Raw genomic sequence first — 26,148 nt, forward strand, 5'->3', positions numbered from 1 at the left:
ACTGTCTACTCGACAGACCTGCTCTCCACTTGAGGACGGCTGCTTGCGTTGTGGCCGAAACGTCGTGAGAATTATTTTATTGTTTTATTTTTATTATTTCCATTCTACGTGACTATACCGAAAGAACCAGGAAGATGCATCCCTGCAGTCACGAAAGCTTTAAATCGAAATTTTCAGCATTTTGTTACACTGCATTGTGGAAATAAATACGCTCCCTTCGCAAAAGAACGATGGATTTGCTTTCCGGAGCTACGAACGACTCCCTCGAGTCGACTTGCAGTGCGTCCATAATGTGACCACCAGGGGCTGTCTTCTTGGTTCTTTCGGTCAAGTTACGTAGAAGGGAAAAAAACATAATAAAATAACTCTCACGACGTTTCGGCCACAACGCAAGCAGTCGTCCTCAGGCTGCTTGCGTTGTGGCCAGGGGCTGCTCACTCACACTCCTTTTCGGGGCCACGTCCCACCCGTGCCCGCGTCTCATGCGTTGGGCTTCCAGCTCAAACCCCACGTTGAAGGACATTCTCTCTCCCTCCCCGCTTGCGCTCGAGGCTCTAAATGGGTTTGCTGCACTGCAACGTACACACCAGGAGTTGATTGGGCCACACACTCCTCCACCGCTGGTGCCTCCTACTCGGCCGAGCTCGCTCAAGGCTTGCGAAGCTGGGGTGAGAGAACCGGGATTTTGAGACTGCACGGCGCCCATTCTCTGGAATTCCCGGCCCTTTGGAGGTCGATGGAGAGAGACTTCGAAGCCCAGGCTGAAGACTACCTGTTTAACACGGCCTCTCTATCGTTTGGGCGTCACGGTGGCGAGATGTTAACTACCTCGCCTGGTTTACAGGAGGTCGTGGCTTCGATCCAGGCTCTAACGCCTGGTGCTGAATATTTGGAGTTTGCGTGTTCTCCCCGTGGTCGCGTGGATTTTTCTCCACGTCCTCCGGTTTCCCCCCTCAACATTTAGAATCAACGTGCGTTGAGTATTTGGCTGCGAAACATTTTCACGTGATGGCAAGCCACTTCGTTGAGCTTATTATGTGGCCAGGACGCTGCTGAAAAAGAGCTGTACAAGCTCAGTGGGCTGTACCTGGTAAAATAAAAAAAATGTTCGTGAGTTTTCCATCTCGTCCCGTTAAATTCTCACTTAGTTTCCTGCATGGTTCTCTGAGATTCACATTTAAGGACGACTCAATACCAAATTATTATTTTAACTTTAATCACTTTCATAAGTAATTTGTCCCATAGATGACATCACACATCATTACCTCCGAAGCAACCATGGAATGAACTCAGTCAAATAAACACAGCATGGCATGATCATGGCAAGTTTAATATAATGCCCATACAGACTACCGACAGAAACTGCAGAAAGGAATACTGGACACAAACATAACTGCAAACATTTTGGTCCAGACCGACAGCTTACAGAAATAGTTTACAATATATGCAAGGACGTATAGTTAGTAATACAATACATCTGCTTGTTAATATAAAAACTTAAATAGCAAAGCGTCTTCACCATGCCATGCAATCAATCATATATACACATCGGCCAGACGGCTCAAATTCACATTTGCAAGCCATCCGCTTGTACCTACACACGTGCAGGCACACACACTCTCTCGACAACCCCCATATATAGCCAGAAGCTTGCTTTGTTATAGATATAAAAAAACTCGCGTATTTACAATGTCAAAGGGCGTGTTTACAAGTTACAATATTCGCGAATATAGAAACCGGCAGCACGCGTGCATGCTGGAGCATCGGTCGGCTGCCACACATTCAACCGCTCTCTGTGAAACAGAGGGCACATTTTTTTTTAGGTGGGTGAACAAAATGAAGTATACAATATAAGACAACATGACAAAAATATACAAGTTCCAAATAAAATAATAATAAATTGGACACTCGGGTGTTAGATTCGTGAATTCAGTCGGGTTCCAGCCGAAATTTGCTTCGTTCACGAATCGCACCGTTGGTCAAAACCTAGCGAGCACCACAAAGGATAAACCATATTTCACACTGGCACGTTTAGACACCGCGATGCTTTGCACCACTTTGCCGATCATCTTGACTTGATCAGTTTAGCAATGGGAAGCACCCCCCCCCGCCTCTCAGATTGGATTACTGTTGTCCCAAGTGCTGTTGCTCAAATGCTACTAACGCCCCACTCGGAAAAAAAACTCCTCCACGCTTAAGATGAAGGAATCCTTCATATTCTTAGGCCCAACATATCCATGGTGATACCCACAATCCCAAGTACACGCGCCACGTGTTTCTGGCCCAGCCGAAGACACATCCAGCTGCAGCCGATCAGTCCTGAAGTGAAACCTGAACGGAAGCTGTAATCATGCCAGGCCAGTTAATGGACCAACACATTGAATGAGCGTGGAGAGATGCAGTTCTATTTAATGTACTCCAGCGCCACATGGATGATTTGCGAACATCTAGAAAGTCATTCATAGATGTATGGATTGTTTATTTTTTGTGCTTAATTAAGACTGTCCACCTGGCCAGCCATTTGGTGTTTGCCATTTTAGATAACATGTACAAAAACAAAGGAAGTGAAATATCACTAGCCAGAACGTCAAATAATCACCGATTCAAAGCAAATATCTGTGACTGCTGTATGTCGTGGAGTGCTAGCATGAAGAGTATTTAAATATATAACCTGGTTATGACGAAGAACAATGATTGTTACGAATTCCCCACCGGTTATTCATGGCATGTTAATTCCACCTAAAACCTCTCACACAGGCTTACTAAGCAGCTGCATGTCAGCAGCTAGAATCAAACCTCAATTGAGATCCTTTATAAACATAACTACATGAGTTGACCTGTCCACTCATGCAACCTACAGCCACAGAACATAAGGACATCGAGCCTAGCTATCACGGCTCTGCCACTAGTATGTCTCCAAAAGTAGTTGGCCACATATACCCACATGTTCTATGTTTTCACGGATGAATGCTTTGTGTGCCCGCTCGAGGCACAGATCAATTCATTGATAGGAAATTGTCACAGCCCTGCCCAATGAATTTAAAACTGATGTCAGTCGACCATGGTATAATGTCCCACCGATGTAGAAAACCAGACTCCGTTGAGATGTGCTTTTATTTAAAACGCGGGGACTCACAATGATCAATTCATTATTATTATTATTCAGTACTTACAACAATAACGTTGGGTTAAATTATCGTGGGTTGTGCATACGATAGATATAGAATATCGGGAAACACGAAACAAACAAACACCTTGCAATAAAGTGATCCTATCCAAATTAAAGCGCTGATAGATAACCTTAACAAACACGCAGCTGTATGCAAAATGAATTCCACGCTTTTAACACGATTCGCCTATACAGCAGCAACATGCAGTTGGAGAGCCGTGCATTGTGTATAAAGCCTGTATCCACTGTCCAATCCGCATGCAGTTCGATTTTGTATGTTAAGCAAGATTCTAAAACAAGTGGCACTGCACCACAGCCCCTCACTCGCTGCTGCATGGCCCTACCGAGGGATGTCACAGGCCACTTATTAGCGTTTGGAATGAGGTCTGCGCTCATTAGTCTGGTGCTTATACGCTTTCAATGGCAACTCCCAGATATAAGGGCATTTCCACAATGTCTTCAAGATAAAACGGGATCGGGACTTAAAAAAAAAACAACAAAAAATGTTTCTCGAAAATAGGCAGCGCTTTTGATAATACGTGTTTTCAAATGGGGTGACCTTACAGAGTAAAAGTGAGGTAAAAATTCGAATTACAAAACCCTGTCTGTGGTCAAAGGGCTGAGTCTAATGAACATCGTGTTCAGAGCAAACATTAAAAATGGTGAACAGAAGTCTAAAGAGCAACTTTTCTCATATCTTTACCATGCACAGCAACAACAAAAAACCCACAAAAAAAACAATATTCTTTAAAACCACCGTCCTGAATTTCATATCTGACAACATGGCCCTCAATCCCTGAGAAGCCCTAAAATATGTACACTATCATCAACTTGAATTCATATCATCAGACTACAAATAATAATACTCAACAAACAAACAGGAGGTACGATCGCTCGCGCATGTCACAGCTGCACCAGGTGCATTATTAAAAATAAAAGTCTTATTTTATGAATAATGCAGACTGTTTACCAGCATGCTTTGTTAATTATATGTACATCGCTGAGTTATGGCTTTGATGCGACCACTTATCTGACAAGAACACTGCACTGCAAAATGCGAAGCCTTCAGAATGAAAAATCCAGCAATTGGCGAGATGTGTTGGTGCAGAGGCTGCAATGGAGATCTCCTAACAGCGCAATGGCACTACAATCACACGTGTCGAAAAGAGCAGCCACTGCAGCTGCGTCGCTTGTACTTTGGCGAACGGGACGACCCTCAGTGCAAGAGCCCACAAAACAGGAATAACTTTTGGAGGCCATGTACCAAAAACTCACCGCCTGAGGCATCGGGCTGGTGCAATTCACGTTCTGTAACATTTTGTACAGCAAGTATGATCGAGATTATGAATTATGACCGACTGCACGATTTGGGCCAAGGTTGAGCCGAGAGTTTGCGTTACAATCGAGGAATCGGGGGTCATTGTCGGGTTTTTATTTGTCAATGTACAGCCCTTTAGCGATCCACTGCTGGATGATGGCCTCCCCACGCCAGGCGGTCAATCTGGCCCGGTGGAAGCTGGGAGCACAGAGACGTGGGAGCATAACGCACAATGGACTTTGCTGCATTGCCCTCTGTTGTCCAGCACACAGCCACCCCCCCCTGAACGCCCGTCATTCATGAGCGTCGGCCCATTCGAGCACTCGGTCCCGTTTAGTTTCCGTTAACCTGAAGAGATCGGGTGCATGCCGGGGCGATTTGGTCAGAGGAAATTTTTAGCATCATCATTATCTAAGTCATCGTCCAGTGCCAAATTCGAGCAGCAGAACCAACGCCAAGGAAGGATTTTTCATGACGGCGCGTGGTTGGCGAGCGAGAACGCGTGCACATGCGTGCGTGCACTAGTGGCGGCATATTTTTAACCGCGTAGGTCGTGAAAACGATGGCATTCTCCGGAACTGTGTCGTCGAGTAAAATACGACGATGCAATCCATCGGGCAGAGTTTGCTCTCTCGCCGACCCGTGCAGGTGAGCAACGGCTGCAATGCTGGGAAACGAGGAACATGTCCCTCTTGTGAAGAGAACTGTCGCAAAGTTGATGCTATCTAAAAAGTTAAAACAATAATAACAAAATACTCACCCCTATATGTCAACGTGAGTTTACAAACGTGAGAACCCCCCAAAAAAATAACAACACACAAGTCAACCTTTTGGCCGAGTTTCATGTCAATGTCCTTTCTCCCACAAAATAGATTATATGCGGTCTACATATATATTATAGACGATTAAATACATAAGCTCTACAACGGCGGACCGACAGAAGCACACACAGGAAAAATGACACTGTCGATAGATGGCAGCGTAGCCGTTTCTGAGAAAGTAAAAACGCTTATCGTGTTGTTATTATTAATAAGTGCCGACAACGATCCCCCTGATGAGGTAAGCGAGTGGCCCCCGGCTTGGCAGAGCCGTGTTTTAAATCTCTACGCTCTGCCATCCATCAACCGGCAGCGCTGCCACCAACACAGCCCCCCTGTGCACTGATTTACCCACTGTCGGAAAATTGGCCAACTGTTCTAAAAAGAGAAAGAAAAAACCCTGGCAGGATAGGCTTGGGCACTATCGAGATAATGCTATAAGAAGCTTTATTTTTTATTCTATGTTTGGATCATGACGCTTGTCAAGGTTTGAGGACGGCTGTGATGTACGACAGGAGACTTCCCAGTCCAATGGTGACAAAAACTCAATTACAGGACATGTGTGTGTGTACGAGCTGTTTTAACATCGGTGTGCTTTAAAACATGGGAATAATAAAAGTTTACAACTTAATACAAAACCAAAGAAGCTTGCGAAAACGTACATTAATTTTAGCATGCTTTGTGCAAACATAATGCTTTAATACAAATGAAATTCCTTAAATGTATGCTTGGGAAAAAAAAAAAATCACCCTAAAGTAACAAAATTACCCCCCAAAAAAAGAGCTGGCTACGTGTAAAATAAAAATAAACATTGCATATTTAAGCACTGTCAATTTATCAGGTGCGCACCTCACATTCTGACCTAATGCCTTTAGATACCAGTCTTTTCCAAACAAGTAAATGTGTAAATACTTTCAACGCATAATCAGTCTCCTCGAGCTCACATCATGCAGGAAATTCTGACGCTGCTATTTAACTTGAGCATCCGTAGATACGAGGTCCTCGAATATTCACTTTAAACGTGCGAGTAAATAGCTAGCGTCAAAGCACAATGCTTATACGTAGTCTGCTTAAAAGGCATTTGAACCCATTTGCGAGAAGTTTACAGATGTATAGTAACTCTTGCAGTTGCAAAGTGACAGTCATAAATACATTGTGGCTGTAAGCAGAAATGATTTTTGTGTTTAACACTGGTACAGGAAACAGTGGAAATGGTCAGTCGGGTTCTCAACTATAAATATTTTTTTCCTAAAATATAACTTATTTGTATCCATTTTTCACTGTGACTTACGACACCTGTAGTGCTGAAAATGTATGATGGTAGTTTCAAAGTTTTACAGTTGTGGGTTTCCTCCTGCTCACTATTGGCCAGAAACTGCATCCTTTGACCTTTCCTGAAGGAATCTTCCAGTGTTCATCCACATGCAACCGAAGCAAGGGGAAAACATCTCCTGCCCACGAGAAGCGACTTTGTATCAAACCAGCTCAACTCTAAAACTCTGTGCGTTCAAGGCTTCCTCTCCGTAACTCAGCGTTCATATAAATCGAGTGCTCTTCCCTCTAAGCCCACGGTCTCCACAGAGCCCGCTGTGGTTCAACCCACGCTCTCCCCGTCACTCGGTCGGAACACGCGAGGGCCGCGAGCGTAAGGTCGGCGGGGCCGCGTCAAACGACCTGACAGCAGGTGACGTGGCTGAGCGCGGCGAGAAAGACCCCCTCTCCGGACCGGCCGGCGGCCCCCCCGACGGCGGAGCGCCCGCCAAGCGCGAGGCCTCTCTTGAGGCTCTCTCGGAGCTCGGCCGCCAGGCTCAACCTGGCTCCGGTCGCCACCGACGACGTCGTCCCGGTACCCGTGAGCCCCCCGCCGCGCAGCAGCAGGCAGCAGTCTCCGGACAGCAGCGAGCTCTCGCTGCTGCAGCGTCTCAAGTGGCTCGCCGGCAAGGGCGCCACGGCCCGCCATCCGGCGCACGACGACGACAGCGCCCCGTTCCGCACCAGGAGCTGGCGCCTCCTGTCCTGCCCGGCGTCCGAGCCCAACTTCCGGTTCGCGTTGGCGTCCGTGGCGACCGCGCCCTCGGCATCTTCTCTGTAACCGTCCTCGGTGACGCACACCGTGACGCTGGACGACCTCTCCCTTCGTTTGCCAATGTTGGGGGAACCCAAAGATTCCTTTGCATTTGTGGATGTTCTACTACCACCCGATGGGACGCCGCCTTTACCGCCGGCATTTTCAGTAGGGCAGCTAGGTTCTTGCCTGGACGGCGCTGACATGTCGGTAACGATGGTGCTAGACTGCGCCTCCTTGCTTGGTGCGGTGTCCGAAGCACTGCAGACAGAAATATCATCGCCAGCTGGACGCCCACAAGACTCCGTTTCCATGATGTCTGTGAGAGAAGTTTGTAATTTGATGCGATTGGAAGGGCTGCTGTTGGCAATGCCGATGTTTCCATATGAAATGTCATCGTGCGAAGCAGCATCGATTACCGGTCCCGATTTGTCACAGTCCATTGAAGACGGGTCGGCCCTTTCGAAAATGGCAGCAGTTGGATTCATATTGATGTCTGTAATTCCAGAGCGCTCGGCCTGTTCCTGTACGTGGTCATATAGCGTCGGCCAATTATCTTGCGCTAGAGCCTCCGTTACCTCCCCACCCTCGTGCACGGTCTCCAGGGAGGTCCGCGACACGGAGCGGCTGCACAGCGCACCCGGGGGCAGGGACACTCCTCCCGTGCCGTGGCTGCCCCTTTTCTGCTTACTGCCGCGAGCGGGTCGAGCGCAGTCCGAGGCCTCGCCGCCGCCAACGCCGCCGCTCCTGTCCGACACGCACACCTCCTGTACGCCCGTGCAGGACGCCACCCGGGGGGCGGAGCCACCGCCGCCGCCGGCCCCGCTACCGCTTCGTCCGCCGTTGGCGCCGCCGCCCCCCGGCTGAGTGCCGCCACCCTCGCCGCCTTGATTGCTTCCGCCCCCGCCTCCCCCGTGACTTGGCCTCTCTCCGGCACCTCCGCCGCCGCCGCCCCTGTCGCCTCCTCCTCCGCCGCCGCCGCCGCTCCCGCCCGGCGGCCCATCTTCGTGCTGGCCCTGCCCCGTCAGGCCGCTGCCGCCGCCGCCGTTGTTGTTGTCGTCGTCGCTCGTCTCGGAGCTGCTGCAGCCCTGCTGGTGCATGGGCTGAGGCCGGGCGGCGTGGCTGTCGGGCGACTGGCCGTGGGGCGGCGAGGGCCGGCCAGTCCCGGCCGTGCGCCGGCCACGCGGGTAGCGCTTGTGCGCAGTGCCCGGCGAGGCGAGGCTCATGCGCAGGCGGTTGAGCTGCGGAGCGAGCGCCGCGCCGACGCTGAGCTCATCCTCGGACTCGCAGCCCTCGCCCCCCTCCGCCTCCTCGCAGATCTGGTTGAGGAGCGGGGCGCTCTTGCGCGACGTGATGCGGGACATGAGCGACGGGCGCCGACGCAGCACCACCTGGGCATGCACAATAATCGCAGGGAACACAAACGATGAGCACAGTTGGCTATGTGCAGTGCGAAAGAAGTTCAACGTACATACATGCATCTGAGAGGTCAAACAAACTTCCAGGCGTCCAATTTAAACAAAAATAAAAAAAATACTGGGAACGTGAATTAACCAAATGTTTTATCCTCGCCAAATAGGCTTACTCAACATTTGTGCGATATCCTTTGCGGAATGCTAAACAAAAATGGGACTTAAAATATAATGACGTTAAGTCCATTCATTGAAGCAGGAACATAAATGAGAGTTATGTTTCGGAGAATTACACAGTCACGAGCAAATATGCACCTCAGTGTATATCAAAACAGGTATTAATGTACACAATCTGTCTAATGTGCCGCGAGGACGTGGGAGTGAACTGATGCCAGGCTCTCAATTCAAAAAGACCATTCAGAAGCCATCATCTACTTCACGGTTAGCAGATGAAAAAGCCACTCTTGCCCGCTATGCAAGCTTTGCATTCCTGGTCTACGATAAAACACTTTATCAAGGCCCTCCAAGAAACAAGAAATGCCTTGAATCAATTGGACTCTTATTAATATCAAGATGAGAACCTCTCTAATTACGGGAAAATGTTATTACAATTTAGTATGCCACAGGAAAGATCACAGGACACGTAGCTTGGCAAAAGACGCAGCACATCTAACTAAACTTTTTATTTTACCAGGTATGTCCCACTGAGCTATACAGCTCTTTTTCAGAAGCGAACTGGCCACAAATGATAGATGAATGAAGTGGCTTATCACAGGGAAATGTATTGCAGCCAAACACTATAAATGCATGGTTCTAAATGTAGAGGGGAAAAACTGTAGGGCCCAGAGAAAAATCCACACGACCTTAGGGAGAAAAGGCAAACTCCATATGTAGAAGCATCAATCGGGATTGAACTCACGACCTCCTGTATACCAGGCGAGGTATTTAACATCTCGCCACCATGATGTTTGGGAGCACTTGGGCTCTATAATGCGAGAGGAGATGAAAACGGTCACATGGGTTCAGGACCCATTTTTCTTCAAGCGTTTTGATAATAGGGGTTTTCCCCTTTTTTCTGGCAACAAAACTGAAACCTTTTTACAAGGAATCACGTGTGCATTAACCACAATACGGTCAAAATGCAAACAAAAAACATACTCTGATAATATATGCATTGCCCTTGAAACTGATTGGTCCACACCAGAGATGGCTTTCTTTGAAAAAAGGGGAAAAACCCTATTGGCAAAGGAGGTCGAATGATGTAGGCGTTTTGATAACTTTATTACATGGGTTCATGTAGTAATCCCGTTAAACGCCTGGTCATTACTCACATGTTTTGGATAGAGTGTTAATAGGTTTTAGGGCAAAACAGTATTGCGTTGCGTTTCACTTGTATTCATATTGTATCGAGTGTTCCATTTCTCTATTTAATACGTTGAACGTATTTGATTCTCCACCAGAATTTGCCATAATTTTGATTTCGTCTGTTATTAGAGAAACAAACATGTTATTTATCAATGCTGTTGTGAGATGTTGAAAAAAACAAGGTGTTTGTTTTAATTACATAGCCTTTCATGTGTAAGCTGGAGGAATTGTTTCAATTACATAATTTAGTCCCACTTAATTATAAGAGAAAGTGGTTCATAATACATTAAAAGCTCCGCTCACTTCAATATTGTCATTACAAGGTTACATATATATCATTAGAGCATAAATGCTTTGGAATTGCCAATCATTGTGTTCAGAAAAAAATCAATGGTCCTTTCCCACTCACTCCACTGTGCTTAGGTTAGTTGACCTCCGTACGACTCTTGTACTGAACATGCCACTCCAAATCAATCACCCTACACCTGTCACGCAGGTCGGTACGGTGCGTCCTATTTAATTAAGAACACTGCATTTTCTTTACAGAATGAGCGAGAGTACAATTAAAGGGTCGGTGTACAAGACCATCTCGCAAAACACTTCACAAAAAAGCCACGAGGCTGAATGAAAATGCACTGCTTACACTGGTGCACAACGGAGCAGTAGTCTTAACGAAATGGCTAACTTGTTTGCAGTGCAGTGTGATGGAAATCTCTTAAGGTTGAAAATGAATCATTCAGAAGCTGTCTTTGCGACAGCCATGTTCTTCACCTGAGGACGGCTGCTTGCGTTGTGGCCGAAACGTCGTGAGAAATGTATTTTATTATGTTTAATTTTTATTATTTTATTATTTCCCTTCTACGTGACTTTACTGAAAGAACCAAGAAGTTGTTCCACCGAGTTGTGATATGCAAAGGAGAATCTAGACAGGAAAAAAAACATTCAGTGTCGTTGATAAAATTTACACGGTAATCGTGGCGCAGTGGCGAGTGCACTGCGCTATGATCCCGGCAATGAAAATTTGTTTTCGGGCTTTGACGAACATCAGTTTGCCAGTGATATCTGAACTGCTCAAACTGCTCCACTTCAACCATCCTACGCTGACCAGCGTGGTGACGCGTGACCAATAAGACACGGGGATACCTACACCTAGCAGGGGATTGACAAAGGGCTGTTAATTATCAGAAATGAATTAAAATGTATAATATCTGGTGAGGTCATACCAGTGGATGGCTTGCCACCAGAAGGATGCAAGTTCAATTTCCTATCAGTCATTGACTCCGGAGTTGATAACACGAGTTTCACTTTGGGCAAATTCAACACACTCGGTATACCAATTTACTGAAAGAAAAAAAAAAACTCGTAAAAATGAATCAGCAAATCGGTAAACTTCAATTTGGGGATGCAGACTGTCACCAGCACAAAGAGACTCACTCTTATAGCCAATGATACAGGATCTGCAATCTTCTTGGTTCTTTCGGTAAAGTCACGTAGAAGGGAAGTAATAAAATAATGAAAATGAAACATAATAAAATAATATAATAATTCCCTTCTACGTGACTTTACCGAAAGAACCAAGAAGATGAATCCCTGCAGTTACGAAAGCTTTAAATCGAAAGGATCTGCAATGTCCACGCGTACATCAAGCGGTACACGCTTTGGCAATGCTTGACGTATACGACCCAACAAGCTGCAAACAACATGTGCAGCAGCTTCTTCTTTTGTATGGCTGCCGATGTAGACGCAGAGCAACAACAATAATTCACATTCAGGTAATTGGTTTTTTACCCTTTTATCTGGCAACAAAACTGACACCTTTTTTACGAGGAGTCATGTTTGTATAGACAACAATACCTGCAGTCATAATGCAAACAAAAAACATAACTCTGATAATGTATGCACTTTCCTTGAAGTTGATTGGTCCACACCCGAGACAGCTTTCCTTAGAGCCTAGTCTCACATGGGTTGGACCAGATGACGCCAAAAGGCGCACAACTCAAAGACAATGCACCATCAGAGTATGAGAGCTCGGGGTAAGCATTTACATCATGGGTACCAATTATCATGTTTTTTTACTGGCAAATGAGGTTCCAATGGTGTCACATTCAGGTAGTCAAGCCAGAGAACCATGTAAGGAGCAGCAGAGTGCATCGCTGTGATACCTGCGCAGCGACCGTGCGGGCTCACTTGCTCGGCGGTCACCGCAAAAATCACTTCCTCCGATAAAACACCCACCTGCACGGCCTGCTGCTGTTTCCTCTTCGCCTCCATCTTCTCCTCCTCCTCCTCGTCCTCCTCTTCGCCCTCTCCGACGGTGAACACCACGGACTTGCGCCCCCCCCCGCCGGTGCCACCAGGAGATGGGGCTGCCCGTGCCGGCGTCAAGGTTCCCATGGATGGCTGGGACGACCCATCGGCGGGAGAGCCCTGGGGGCCGGCCGATGTCCCGGGCCCAGACAGGTCGGTGATCTCCTGGGAGATGTTGATCCGCGCCGGCCACGATTGTCTGAGCAACCAGGGGATAAAACAATGATCGATTTAGGCAGAAATTTTACATGGGACGAGCAGAACCTGCTCTGACATATGGTCATTGGCAACAATAAAAACGGAACAAAAAAAACTGAAAAGTGCCCAAGAAGCGTGGACAGATGCTTGGAATTTCACACTGAGAGACAGACAGAGGAACACGTGGATGAGAAAACATGGGCGGGTTCATGACATCATTCAAACGATTAAGAAAACTGAGACTGGGCAGGACACATTGCTGGACGGGATGATGGACGAAAGTCAAGAAGCATATTGGAGCGGCAGCGAAGGAATGAACCGCGTTGCAGAGGGACGTCCGCCGGGGAGATGGAGTGGTGAAATCAGTTTGTGTGCAGGTGCTAGGTATATTATTACATTGTAGGATCGTGAGAGGTGGCGGGCTTGGGGAGGCCTTCATCCAGCAGTGGACTGACCATGGCTGACGATGATGATGATGAGCAGAAGCATTTATTTTCAGTCGTGATGTTCGCACGTTGCGATTGAAAAATGAATATCAGCAAAGCATTGCCATTAAGACAAATGATACTGCAGTTAATACCCAAAACTATTTACGAGCCAAACAGTAGTGGATGAGAAAATAATATTTTTTTCTTGCTGGTGCTGAAAACGAACAAAGGAATGCAGAGATATCAGCACTGGATTCTCACTCACATGGGAATTTTAAATCCAACTAATCCACCCAATGCTTTTAAAATATTTATTCCCTTGCTTCAACATATGGTGGCTCGTTTTAGCATAAAACGAGATTTGCTCACAGCCTGAAAGCTTTCATGATGGGCTAAACTAAGGGTGTGCTGGTTTGCACAGCATGTACATATTTGGCCATGTCTGGGCAAAGTCCAAATTCCAAATTACCCACAAATAAAATTGTGCTTCTCAGGTGCGGTCGTTTGCTGCTGGTTGACATGCCGGACCCCAAATTGGCCAGAGCAATTTTAAGAATGTTTGCAAAAGGAGACGCAACAAGTCACCAGTTACGAACGACTTTTGTTCTCACCCACATTATCGACAAGTATTCGCAGTAAATACCACTCATGTTGCCATGGACAGGAAGAGAAAGAGTACTACATACCTGAAGTGCGCTTTGGTGGCAGCGCTAGGGCTTCCAGAGCGAGGGCTCTGCATCTGCTTGTCCAGCTTGTCCTTGAGGATGCGTTCAGCGAGCAGGAAATACGTGGCCGTTATGTGATTGTATCGGTCTGCCTCCAGTGCCCTGCAAAATGACGATGTACAATAATGAACGAGAATATGAGGACAAAACATGAACATACACTGCAGGTGTACACACACGTACACATGAACAGCCCCCCCCTTGAGTGTGGGCCCTCCCCACACTGTAGAGGTCGTGGAGGATAGTTGACTAGACTTCACCATGCTGACCAGTACAGATTGATTAAAGTGGTGGGCATAGCATGGAAGCACAATACAACAAATAATTTAACTGCGCTGTTTTTGCTACTCTGAACACAGCACACCCTACCGGTCGCCTATGACGACTAGGCGTGCATTGTGGTCATTCGTCTAAGCACTATGCAGGCTCTATCCTGCATAGTTTCTGAGATCTGATGAGATCGGGAGTATTCTGGGCGAATTAGTCTGAGGCACAAACTGTGTTACTAACTATAGCACGAGTTATTTTTGTGATTACAAACTGCGGTGTGAAAGAAACCTGCCCACGCTTTCCATAACTGAAAATGCTGTGGTCATAACACGGAAAAATTGATTCAGAATTTGCAAGCGAAGCAAAAAAATGCTTGGCCAAAATTGATGCCGAGTTTCAGGAAGTCCATTTTACTCGATGTAACCATAAACATTTGAATCTCCGGACAAAAAGAGCACGAATTATGGGTTGCAATCATAACATTGCCCCGATGCATTTTCGCACTGCACTGCGTGTTGTTCAGCATTATGTCTGACGTTTTGTTCCACGTGCTTGCAGCTACTTCAGGAACTGCAGAAACTCCCAGCACATGGCGCAAAACACCTCAGAGAGCCACACTGCACAACTGTGAAAGCCTATGCATTGGTGATGAGGATAATACTTTTCAGGGCCTTTTGTCAATCCGCTGTTGGATGAAGGGCTTCACACATTACTCCACCCCCAAGCAGTTGGGGAAGCGAGGAAGGCAGAAAACGAGAGTCAACGCATTTGCACGCATTGTACTACGAATGAAAGTTTACATTTCTGCTGCCTAGTTCTCTGATCACGTGTTTCCTGGTTGTACCACGGGGCGTTTTGGCATGACGTCTGGCGGTTTTTTCCTCCTGGCACGTAGAGCAAAATGCCGGACATTGTGCCGAACAGCACGCAGTACAACCCCCGAAGATACGTCAAGCGGAGAGGTTAATTCGCTCGTCGCTCGCAGTCCTGAGGCCACGTACTCTACGATGGCGTCACGTTCGGCGATGCTGCCCAGCACCATGCGCTGCACGATGCCGTTGTGCTCGTCCTCCGACAGGCTCTTGTAGGAAATGAGCGGGGTGCTGCACTTGGCGGCAGGGGAGGGGTCCACGCCGCACAGCCATGGGTGGCCTTCCATCTCCTGCAGCGAGGCGCGGCGGCGTGGGTCGCGCTGCAGCATGCGAGCGATCAGGCTGACCGAGACGCGTGCATCACAGAGGGAAAACACGACAACGACGGCACGCAGTCTCAGTACGGCAGCGCGCACCATATATGTGTGGGCACATGGTTAAATGCACCGAGTTAAATGATCAAAACTAGAGTGTGTAGTAGGCGTGTGAAGACTTGGAGATTACTCTCACGATACACGCATCAAATTGTCTGTGAGGAAACCATTATTTAGAAATTATGCCAATGGTTTATTAATGTTATATTTAGGATAATGGGGCAAATGAGACAGAGTAAATGGAAAAATTAGACGATCGAGACAGTAAAGAGAAGACAAAGGAATACATTATTATACGTTTTAAATAGAATTATGACCACCAAACCATGATGAATCACTGAACCACAAAGGGGCAGTTTGTGCCACGAGTTAGGCGACGCTCCATCTGTATGTGGCACCAGTATAGCTGTGCATGATACACGTGATGGGAATTCAACTGTGTACCTCGTATATCGGGATTATTTGCCAGACAAGAGGTGTTGACCAATTTTTAGTTTGTTAGATTGATGTCAGATTATATATTTCTGTAAAGGTTTTAAATATATATATCTCTAAAACTACCAGCACTCACGAGCCCTACGAGAAATACTCTACCTAAATGGGTTCTCACCAAGTTATATTAGGTTCATGCATTTATGTAAATGTCTTGAAGTATTGATATATCCCTTCTCACCCATTTCTATCAATCGCACACAGTCATCCCGAACGTAATAATCATTTCTGCCTGCAAGTTTGCTTATCGATATACTGGTCTGGCTGGCTGCTTTGATAACCGATTCACCTGTCCTTCAAAAATACTTTGACAGCTTTCATTGCTCAGAAGCAAAAACTGCATTACAGCCGGGCTCATGTGACGACCCAGAGCCATTAGGACAGCACAGCTTGATGCATATTTTATACGGGATACGACAGTTACATAAAAATTACATTACACAGCAACTACATGGCAATATACGTTCGGCAAAACCTCTCTCTATGCATTAAAAAGGGTTGAGTTCTCAAGGCACTACGCCGAGACAAACACACTGTACCCATTGCTGCATCCACATAGCTGGGTCCAATGTGTACATTCCAGGGCAGCGCGTGTGTGGATGTGGCCCATTGTGCAATTGTGTGCACCTGTGTTTGGTCGAGACGGAGTTGTGCACGCTGAAATTTGTGCGATTGGGTGTGTGTTAACACTTTTTTTATTTCATCATTGCCAATCACAGCTCAATTGTGTGCCACGGGTGTGAAGGCACAAGGTAAAAATAAACAAGCACCGGTCACTACTCACTCCTTGCACTCGCGGGAGATGTGCGCGGGGACCGTGTACTTGCAGTCCATGATCATGGTGAGCGTCTCGCTGTCGTTAGCTTCCTGGAATGGCGGGTGTCCACACACCAGCATGTACAGGATCACGCCGAGGCTCCAGATGTCTACACCGCACACAAAAACAGCAACAAAATTACACTTTACGCCGGCATCTAGCGTCGCGGTTGATTGCGAACGCGGCCGAGCACATTTGCACCAAGTTGATGGTTCGACGCCTGCCGCTGTGAATTGCTGGGTAGACGCACCGAAGCGTTGGCGGAAAGCTGACGATTAAAAACGCTTGGTGGAACTTGTTGTATGACAACTTCTTCTCAGCCAAAAGTCCCATTGTTTGCATGCGGTTCAGCTGCTCGGTATAAGGTGGCGCCATATTTTCGCACTCCAGAAAGAGTCCACTGGTGAACCGCGAATTCAAAATTTGGCTGGGAGCCATGCACTCTACGACAGCCGTAAACATCTTTGGAAAAAAAACTATGTAAAAGCACTCCATTAGGCGCAAACGCTGGGGGATAAAATTAGTGGGGCCACTCTTAGCGCTCCGACAAGAAAACACAATGGAATACCTCAAGGCCTTATCAGTGGGGGGGGGGGGTGCTTCAAATATTTTCCCCGTGAGAAATTATGCACTATACTCATATGCAGGCCGATTAACTGGCCTCCATCCTTAATCTTTTCTGCAACACAACGATAAGAAAATTAACGTCCGAGCTGGTAAAGGGGCCAAAGAAGAATGGGGACACTGGCTGTGGGGATGTACTAAAGCACACCGTACATTTACATAACATTCTCCCCCACATTGAGTTATTGTTCAGTATCCCACTTGCTTAGTCAGACAATATCAAGGATAACACTAAAATACTTGATCATTAGGCCAAATTTATAGATCGTGTTTTTCTTTTTCCTCCGAGTGATATTCGCACAGTATTGTGTGTTGTTTTTGTTTTGTATCATTATCACGAGTCATTGTTTTAAACTGGCTGGGTTAACAGCATCAGTCTTGTTATGAGAGATCTTAGATAACACGCTTTTAAAAAACAATGACTGATGTAGTTGTTATTCGACACAATTTGCAAACAAAACTATGGATATGAAATAAGTTCACAAAACAAAGTAAACAACTGTCCTTTCCTTTATTTTTTGGGCTAATGACCAAATCCTACATCCAATCCCATCAGATCTCAAAAACGAATAGGATTGGATTGTGCTTGAAAGGGTGACCACCATGCACAAACAGTGCTGCAGGACTACACTGTGGGCAGCTAAGCACAGTGCAGCAAAATCAATTGTCATACTAAAGTCATCATACCAGTCACCGATGCTGCGACATACTAGGCAAGTCACCGATGCTGCGGCAGACTTACCCGTACATTGACATGCTAATCTCTCACAATACAATAGCCACTTCCACAGCCTCCAGGAGACCATCTCTAGCCCCGCCCTCTTACCCTGATGCTGCACTGCACCCATCTCAGGCCTACATAAGACGTTGTTTCAGTAGCTTTCTCTCTCTCTCCATCACCTGAAGACGGTCGCTTGTGTTGCGTTCGAAACGTCGCGATCTATTAATTTTCTATCTACGTGACTTTACCGGAAAGAACCAAAGAGTATGTCATACGAAACTTCTACGGCTCATAGACTTTACCAACCTGCACTGACCAACGTCGTGAAGTCTACTCAAATAACCCCGAAGGACCTGCACAACAGTGTGGTGAAGCCCTTAACAAGTAGTCAATTGACAAAAGAGCCATGAAGGTGGTCTACATCAGCTGGGCCCTGCCGGCTTGGAAGTGGCAGTGTCACAGATGTGCGGAAGAAAGGGACGGGCAGACGGACGCGGCACGCGCACAAACTTGCTTGGGCCACAAAGACGCACCCTCCCAGCATTCCTGATGCCTGACTGATCATCATCAATCAATGACTGCGGGTATGTTTCTGTATGCCCAACGGAATAATTACGAAATGCCATTTAACGGCTACTTGAGTTTCACAACTTGCACCGAATCCAATAAGCCACGACTGGACATGCAAAATTCAGACAGCAGTGGTCACAGTGTGAAGACGAATTGACCAGTGTGAACATGTTCGACCATTTGAGACAGATTGTTGTAAAGTAGACTTGGAAGGATTTTGGAGGACCATGCCATTTCATTTTCAATGGCAGCTCACCGTTTGCTGGGTTTTACTAAAATTTACAAAACATAAAATGTACATCATCGTGAGTCATGGTAAATTCACTGCTGGACAAAGGGCTCCCCAAGCCACCACCATGCCTCATGTATGTTGTATGTTTGTTAAACTTATTTCGCATTGTACGTAGCCAACCGTGCAATCCACCGAGGACCTGTGTTAATGTCATCGCTCCATGTCCTTGGTTGACACCCTCTTGGATGAGTTCCTTGTGTCAGCTGCCACTGTCATTACTAATGACCATTGGCCATCATCCCTACAAGCGACGTGTTCTTCACAAGCCCACTTCATTTTCTCAAGTCAACACGATGCTTTCAACTATTTTCTTTTTTAAATCCTTTATATTAAATTTCGATTTAAAGCTTTCGTGACTGCAGGGATTCATCTTCTTGGTTCTTTCGGTAAAGTCACGTAGAAGGGAAGTAATAAAATAATAATATTAAGTTTGCTTGCTTGCGTGCGTGCTTGCTTACGACCGTGCAAATCTTTCGGTCGTTTTTTAACCCACTTCCCGTGATCCAATCGAGCTGACATTTTCCACACAGACTCGTTGTGCGAGACAATTAATGTTCGTGAAAAAAAATTCCCAAAATTGTACACTGTTTAGGGAAAACGAATTAAATATTTAATTACCAATTGCTTAATACTGGCAGACAATCATCTGACCCATAGGTGGCAGCCATCTCAAGCCAGAGGACGAGAAGACTAGCCGCCACGCATATAAAGGATTTATAGTGAAAAACTTTGTTTTTACGGGTTTACTTGTTACACAATAAATTATACCGAGGACAAACACATGTTGGGAAAGCATCACAGACTCCACGCGTATGACGGTTTCGTTGTTCCATTTACAAGGCAATACAGGAAACAACGGATCTCACCTACAGATATTGCAATTCTCCTAGAGTAAGAGCTAGACTATTTAAGTAACAGCTCCATTGAGCTGTTACTTAACAAGTGGCTTAGTTACGTAGAAAATTATCTCCAAGCACGTAATAATAATTAGTTCTCTTTTTTTATGTTTTCTACCCTCAGGAAAAAAGTGGTGTAAACAGCCGGGGCAGAAACACGCAGGCAGGGCCCCACAGCATGCCGAGACGTGCCCCTGCGGGGATGAGCACCAAGCCGTGCGAACGTGCATGCCACCATGTCTCCTGTTGCATGCATGTGCTTGCTCCAACACACAAAGACAAAGATCCCCCATCTAGCCTTAACAGACTGTTGGGGGGGGAAGTGCTGTTAACGAGCACCTACGAAGGCCGGCACACGAGGTGGTGGGTGGCCATCACCACGCTCGACCCCCTTTGTCTCCCCAGTGGCGATGTTTATATAAATCGCACCAGGTACTCATTTGAGGCCGAGTCTAGCTATAGGAGGCCCTGGACCGGTTCAGATAATCGTCACTGGTGTCGGCCGTGAGCGGGAATCGAACTTGAGTTGTCGGGTTTGGAGTGCAGCGCGCTAACCGCTACACTACTGCTCCCCACAACATACACGCACGCGTGCACGCACACCACCCCAGGGCGGTCGCAATTGCCTGCTTACATGTGCGTACGCAATTATGCAGGTCCATGGGAATGCGCTTGCGTGCGAAATTGTGTATGGTAAACAGACACGACATTTAATCATGCATTTCGTGAAAAAAAACCCCACAGCTGCCGAGCTTTTTAGGTACCACGCGTCCATAATAAGACTAAGTGGACAGCTCTAGTACTTTCCACAAGGATTTGTCTAGTAAACAAACATTTATGGTTGATTCAAAACACCCAACATCCACATCAACAGTTCATTCTTATAGTCCTAAGTGTTCGTCTCTGCAGTCCTATTTGGCCAAAATGTACACACACGACAACGAGACCGATACTTCTCCCCCCCCCCCCCGCAGACAGTGATGATTCTTAGTTGTCATCGCTAAACAAATTCAATGACATTACTAAATATTTCACAAATTGTGATTTATAAAAAAGAACGCTTGTGCCAACAATTAATGGGGTACAAATCTTGGCAGTGGTAAGTTAATTCATCCGACTGGATGCGTCGGCCTTTTTAACACAAAACACAATTCAGTTTACTTTCAATACAGACTTGTTTAAAAAAAAAAAGGCTCTACAATGCTGCATTTCAGCAAGCATCAATACCAGTCTATGAAAAACACAGTTCAAGAGCGATACATTGAGTCTCCAGCTCCCACCGAGGAGATACAATTCGCTCATATGCAGGAGTGACATGGATTGTGGCATTCCAGGACTGTGGGGAGTGCCAACAACATGTGGAGGCCCTCATCCAGCAGCAGATAGAACATCTCCAATCAGCACGGTTGGCTATGTACGGTGCGAAAGAAGGTCAACATACATACATGGCTGACGGTGATGACAGTGATAGCAACATCAACGTTTAGTAAATAATCAAGGAAGAAAAAGAGAGCCTCTCAATTGAGTTCTTGAAGAAGCTTCCAGCATGTGAAATGAAACGTCAGACATGCCAAACGGTACAAATCAGAGAGCTATACAGCGCAACTGTCAATGACTACGCAGTACTGTTAATGTTAAGCATGAAGTAAACACTCCAGAGAAAAAATGTGCAACATTATTCTGGCAAGTGCCATTCATTTTACCCTGAAGCTGAGAGATCATGAGCCCTCTGCCGAACACAAAGCGACGCGCTGTACAACGAGGAACGTACCCACGGCGGGCGCGTCGTACTCGTCGCCCAGCAGGATCTCGGGTGCCGAGTAGGCGAGCGAACCGCAGCTTGTCGCCAGCTTGGTGCCTGGCTGGAAGAGGTTGCTGAACCCGAAGTCGGTGAGCTTGACGAGGCCCTGCTTCTCGAAGAACACCACGTTTTCCGGCTTCAGGTCCCGGTGCACCACGTGCAAGCGGTGGCAGTACGAAATGGCGTGGACCACCTGAAACACGTACACAGCCGGAATTATGTTCGAGCGATTTTCTTCTCTCCGTGGGTTCGTGAAGCATCGAGATGCCGCTTTGCAGGTTTCACACCAGAAATCCATAGACCACGTCGTCACAATACTCCAACCACCCCCACCGGCACGCAATCCAATCTCAGTAAACCCTTGTTAAATCGATACATATGGAGCTCTGGCCTAGATGCATCATGTACAATGGTACTCCCCAGTGCCTCCTGCCACAATATAAAAAAATATATCAAAATTTGTCTTCCAAACTCTTCACACACCATACGCATCGACACACCTGCATCAATTCTATTCGAAAGTTTTGATTTGTCTCGCAGACTAAGGGATTTATGCTGCAGTCCCTTTCTATTACTTCTCGATGTAGGTGTAGACGACATTTCTGAGAGGGGTGGTTTGCACAGTGCATAAACAAGGTAAAGTCCAAAGCGACCGGCCAACCACGCGCGCCGCCTCTAGACTGAGCCATTGTTTTGGTCGTCGCTCCACGTGCATGCTGAAAAATTGGACCATTCGGCACGGCAATTCAGCTCATGGCAAATTACTAATGGTTTATATACATGCCCAAAGCGCAGCCGTGTCGAATTATCCCCAATCACAAATGATCAAATATCAAAATAACGAGGTTTTACTGTACTTGCAGTATTCAAGGTTCTCCATGGAATCACCTGTGGTTACCTCTACCCGCACATCTCACTCTACTCCCTTCCACACTCTCTCTTAACTGCAGCAACAAAAGCATTCTGTGAAAGCCCCAGTCACTCCTTGAGGTCACTCATTCTCTTCTACTGTCCGCATGAACTTCCTTCCATATTCTATCCATGCCGTCATCTCCCTGATCCTATTCAGCAATTCAAGTCCAAGCTCAAGGCCCTTACCCTTTTTTTCCTCTGCATAGGATTGACTATCTATATGAAATCAATATATGCCCGCTCTTTTTGCGGAGTATTGAGATGTGGTTGTATTTATATTAGCACGGTTGGCTATATACGGTGCGAAGTTCAACATACATACACAGATGCTATAAAAATCTAGATCGTATTGCATTACCATGCTTAGATTTACAAATACTTATTTTTTTTCACCATGGGGTATATGTAGAATCCGTAATGGCTACAGTGTTGCCATGAACAAAGCACATACAAAAATGTGAAATGGAAATAATTGATTCTTACATGCACATTTTGATGTTTGCTTCATAAGCATTTTAATACATTTTAATGGATCATCTGTTGCATTCATACTTGTTATAGCGGTGAAAGAGTGAGTGTATCCTACACAAAGTGCTGATTTCACCGCAGAAATACATTCTTCCTCCAATGAGGTGTGTTAAGCCTATCTATTGTAAATCTGATACACTCATGTGCAGTGTGCAGCGCAATTGTGGAGCACTATTTATTGAGCTGGCCTCATTGTATCTTCAAATAAAATGAATGTTTGCAAGATAACTCCGTAGCACGTAACTTAACATGTCATGCAGAACCTTGAGTAAGCTCCTCGATGCTACACAGAGCAAGACTCTACACAAGTCTTTCAATCCATTTGCCAGGAATTTTCAAGTAGGTACGCAGAGAGACTCCAGTTCCCCGAGGGAATTTTGGCAATAGGAATGAGAAATATGAATGAAAAGTGAAAATAATAAAATAATGAAACGAAAGAGAATGAATGAGAATATGGGAGGAAATGCATAAAGAGGGACCAAAGCTTTTAGCCAGATGGGGAAATAATGTGCGCAGCTGGGGGTATCACAACAAGCTCTGCAGTGTATGTAGGTCAGTGCTCAATTATTTTTTGCACCTTGTCGCACGACCCGTCAGCAACGTGCACATTCCCGGCCGCGAGCGTCAGTGAAGCGACGGCAAAAGTTCACGGGGTATTGGGGCGCTGAAAACGGGGCGCGCACCTGGGCAAAGTACGTCTTGGCGAGCTCTTCCTGCAGGCCGCCTTCGTGCCGCATGATGTAGTCGTAGAGGTCCCCGCCGTCGGCCAGCTCCAGGATGAGGTAGAGCTTCGTCTGAGTGTCGATGACCTCGTAGAGTCGCACCACATTGGGATGCTGCACCAGCTTCATGCACCGCACCTCCTGCTCAAAAAAGCACGCAAGTGAGGGGGGTCAGGCGAGTCGGTGACGCCCAGGTCGGCCGCTTAAGCAACCGATCTGCAAACAAACGCAACTTTTTGCAACAACAACAGTTAAATCACCCCAAATGTACCCAATCTCGTGGAATCTCCGATGTTAAACAGGGTTGACCGTGGTTTAGGCTGCAATGTGGCCAGATGGCACGAAAGCAAAAGGTTAAAGAATAAATGAGTGTGAAGCTTTGGAGTGTTACCCCCTTGTTTGTGTTGGGTTTTCTCTGTGTGTTAGTTTCTTCCCACATGTTAATCACCCATTATTGGATTGGTCAAAAATCCCAACGTAGGAGCCTCCTGAAATGGCATTTGAATCTTCGTGAGCCTTTCCTACATAAATAAAGGGCATTATTCTTCTAAAAAGAGTGTAGCTTAATCGTTACTAGTGCATATAAGGGAGCCCCAGGTGCTGATCTGTCAACCTTTGCTCTTGTAATTCTTACCACCTGGGAGATAGTGGGTGTCAAATTGATAGATCACCAACTCACACAAGAGCCTAAACCTTAAAGGAATGACGATAATGTTCTCAATACAGCATCACACCAGCATAGTGTGTCGCAAGTAATGTTTTTAAAGCACACACTACCAGAGAGCCGACATATCTGGACTTTTACTTCATGTCAAAAACCCCTAGAACCCAAAAAAATCATAGCCAGCTCAAGCAACCAATCGCATCGACACAATTATCTTCACTATTAATCACGTTAAAGCACGCGACAGCAAGAGAACATTTGTGCGGTGACAACCTTAAAATGATCCACAGAGCTTTGCAATTGGCATGACAGGCATACCTCTACTCTCTTTGTTGAGTGAGCTAATGAGATTTGCCTTGCTTCCTAAATGGCAACCACAGCTGGCACGAGGCTGAGGTCCCAGTTGCTAATAGTTTGCATCTAAAGCAACCGCGACCGGTACATATGCACAGCTCATTCATTTATTCAGCTGCTGCTATTTTTGCGATTTAATGGCCCAAAGAGTGTGAGTCGAAGCCAGATACAAATTGGTGAGAAGTACTGCATGAGCATCAAATGTTAACTTACAAACTGTTCCATGTTTTTACACAAATGGTGATAAATTACTTGATCTGCAAGTTGCCCTAACCCTTTTCATCAAACATCAACTTCTTAAGAGGAGAAACAAATACCAGCCCTTTATCAATTACACACATTCATCAAAATACAACCGAGCATGAATGTAAATATTAGGTTAAGTTAATTTTTCCGTGGCATATCTAAATGCGCTTTTCTTATTTAAAACGAGGAAGTTTATCTGTAATGCCCGTGTCTTTTGATCTTTGCATTTAGCGCAGAGAGCATGAAAAATGTACGCATTATTTATTTATTAGCCACACCAGATGTATGGCAGTGGATAACACAAGCTGGCTTGGTAGTGTAACAGCGGCACACTGTACTTTATCCCTTATTTATGCGGCATATATTTAAAGATATTAAGGGGACACATGGCATTATGTAAACAATTACCTGGACCTCTACAACCCTTTTTTATCTACTGCTGAATGAGGGCCTCCCCCATGCCTGTGCAATTTATGAGGGCTATTGACCATACTTCACCATGATGGTCAGTGCAGGTTGGTGAAGGTGGGGCACGTATATACTGAAGTAGAGAAATACACTACAACAGTGAATGTGTTAAACTTTCCTCTACTGCCCACCGCGTATCTTCGAAGTCCCCACAAACACCTGTATGTACATGGTGGTCACACATCCAAGCACTATCCAGGCTCAAATCTGCCAAAAGCGTCCGAGACCTGACAAGATCGGGCACATTCCAAGTGGTTTTGTCAGAGGCTGTTAAATGCATGGTCCTTAGATGTTAAAAAAACAACATCGGATCTGCCTATTCTAAAAAAACAAATCTAAAGAATGGAGGTTTCTCTATGACTCAACATCACACACTAAAGTACCCTTGAAGAGACAGATGTTTTTAAAATATCCATTAAAAATGCGGTTACTGTTGGGTCAAGGATCTTTATAGCAAAGCACTGTTGACCTTAAGCTTTCATAGGGGTGTCTTGTGTACACTGCACCACGTGATGCATAAGATAAATAACATCCATATATACAAATTTGCAGATTCTTTTTTCCATGTACCACTGCAATATTTATTTATACGTTTACTCATTTTTGGCTTTGGAATATACAATTGGACTCGGTAAAAAGGCACAGAAACCTTTTATGAATTATATTTTAATGAAATAAATATATTCCAATAGAATTTCTTAATATAAAAAAACGTAGTGC

The 26,148-nt window shown here is 46.0% G+C and overlaps 1 protein-coding gene across 1 annotated transcript in view; it reads right to left on the reverse strand.

Moving 5' to 3' along the window:
* Window positions 1-1,317: 1,317 nt before the first annotated feature.
* The window catches only part of LOC144936841 (uncharacterized), a 33,679-nt gene continuing 8,848 nt past the window's right edge, over window positions 1,318-26,148 (reverse strand). The window contains exons 3-9 of the mRNA XM_078864006.1: window positions 23,658-23,837; window positions 21,505-21,727; window positions 16,598-16,739; window positions 15,077-15,289; window positions 13,767-13,907; window positions 12,383-12,653; window positions 1,318-8,761 (exon numbers count right to left, since the gene is read on the reverse strand). Of these exons, the coding sequence (XP_078720132.1) occupies window positions 6,971-8,761; window positions 12,383-12,653; window positions 13,767-13,907; window positions 15,077-15,289; window positions 16,598-16,739; window positions 21,505-21,727; window positions 23,658-23,837 (2,961 nt within the window). The 3' untranslated portion in view covers window positions 1,318-6,970. The remainder of the gene's footprint in view (window positions 8,762-12,382; window positions 12,654-13,766; window positions 13,908-15,076; window positions 15,290-16,597; window positions 16,740-21,504; window positions 21,728-23,657; window positions 23,838-26,148) is intronic.

Source organism: Lampetra fluviatilis, chromosome 17 (genome assembly GCF_964198595.1).
Source record: "Lampetra fluviatilis chromosome 17, kcLamFluv1.1, whole genome shotgun sequence".
In the NCBI taxonomy this organism is placed as follows: Eukaryota; Metazoa; Chordata; class Hyperoartia; order Petromyzontiformes; family Petromyzontidae; genus Lampetra; species Lampetra fluviatilis.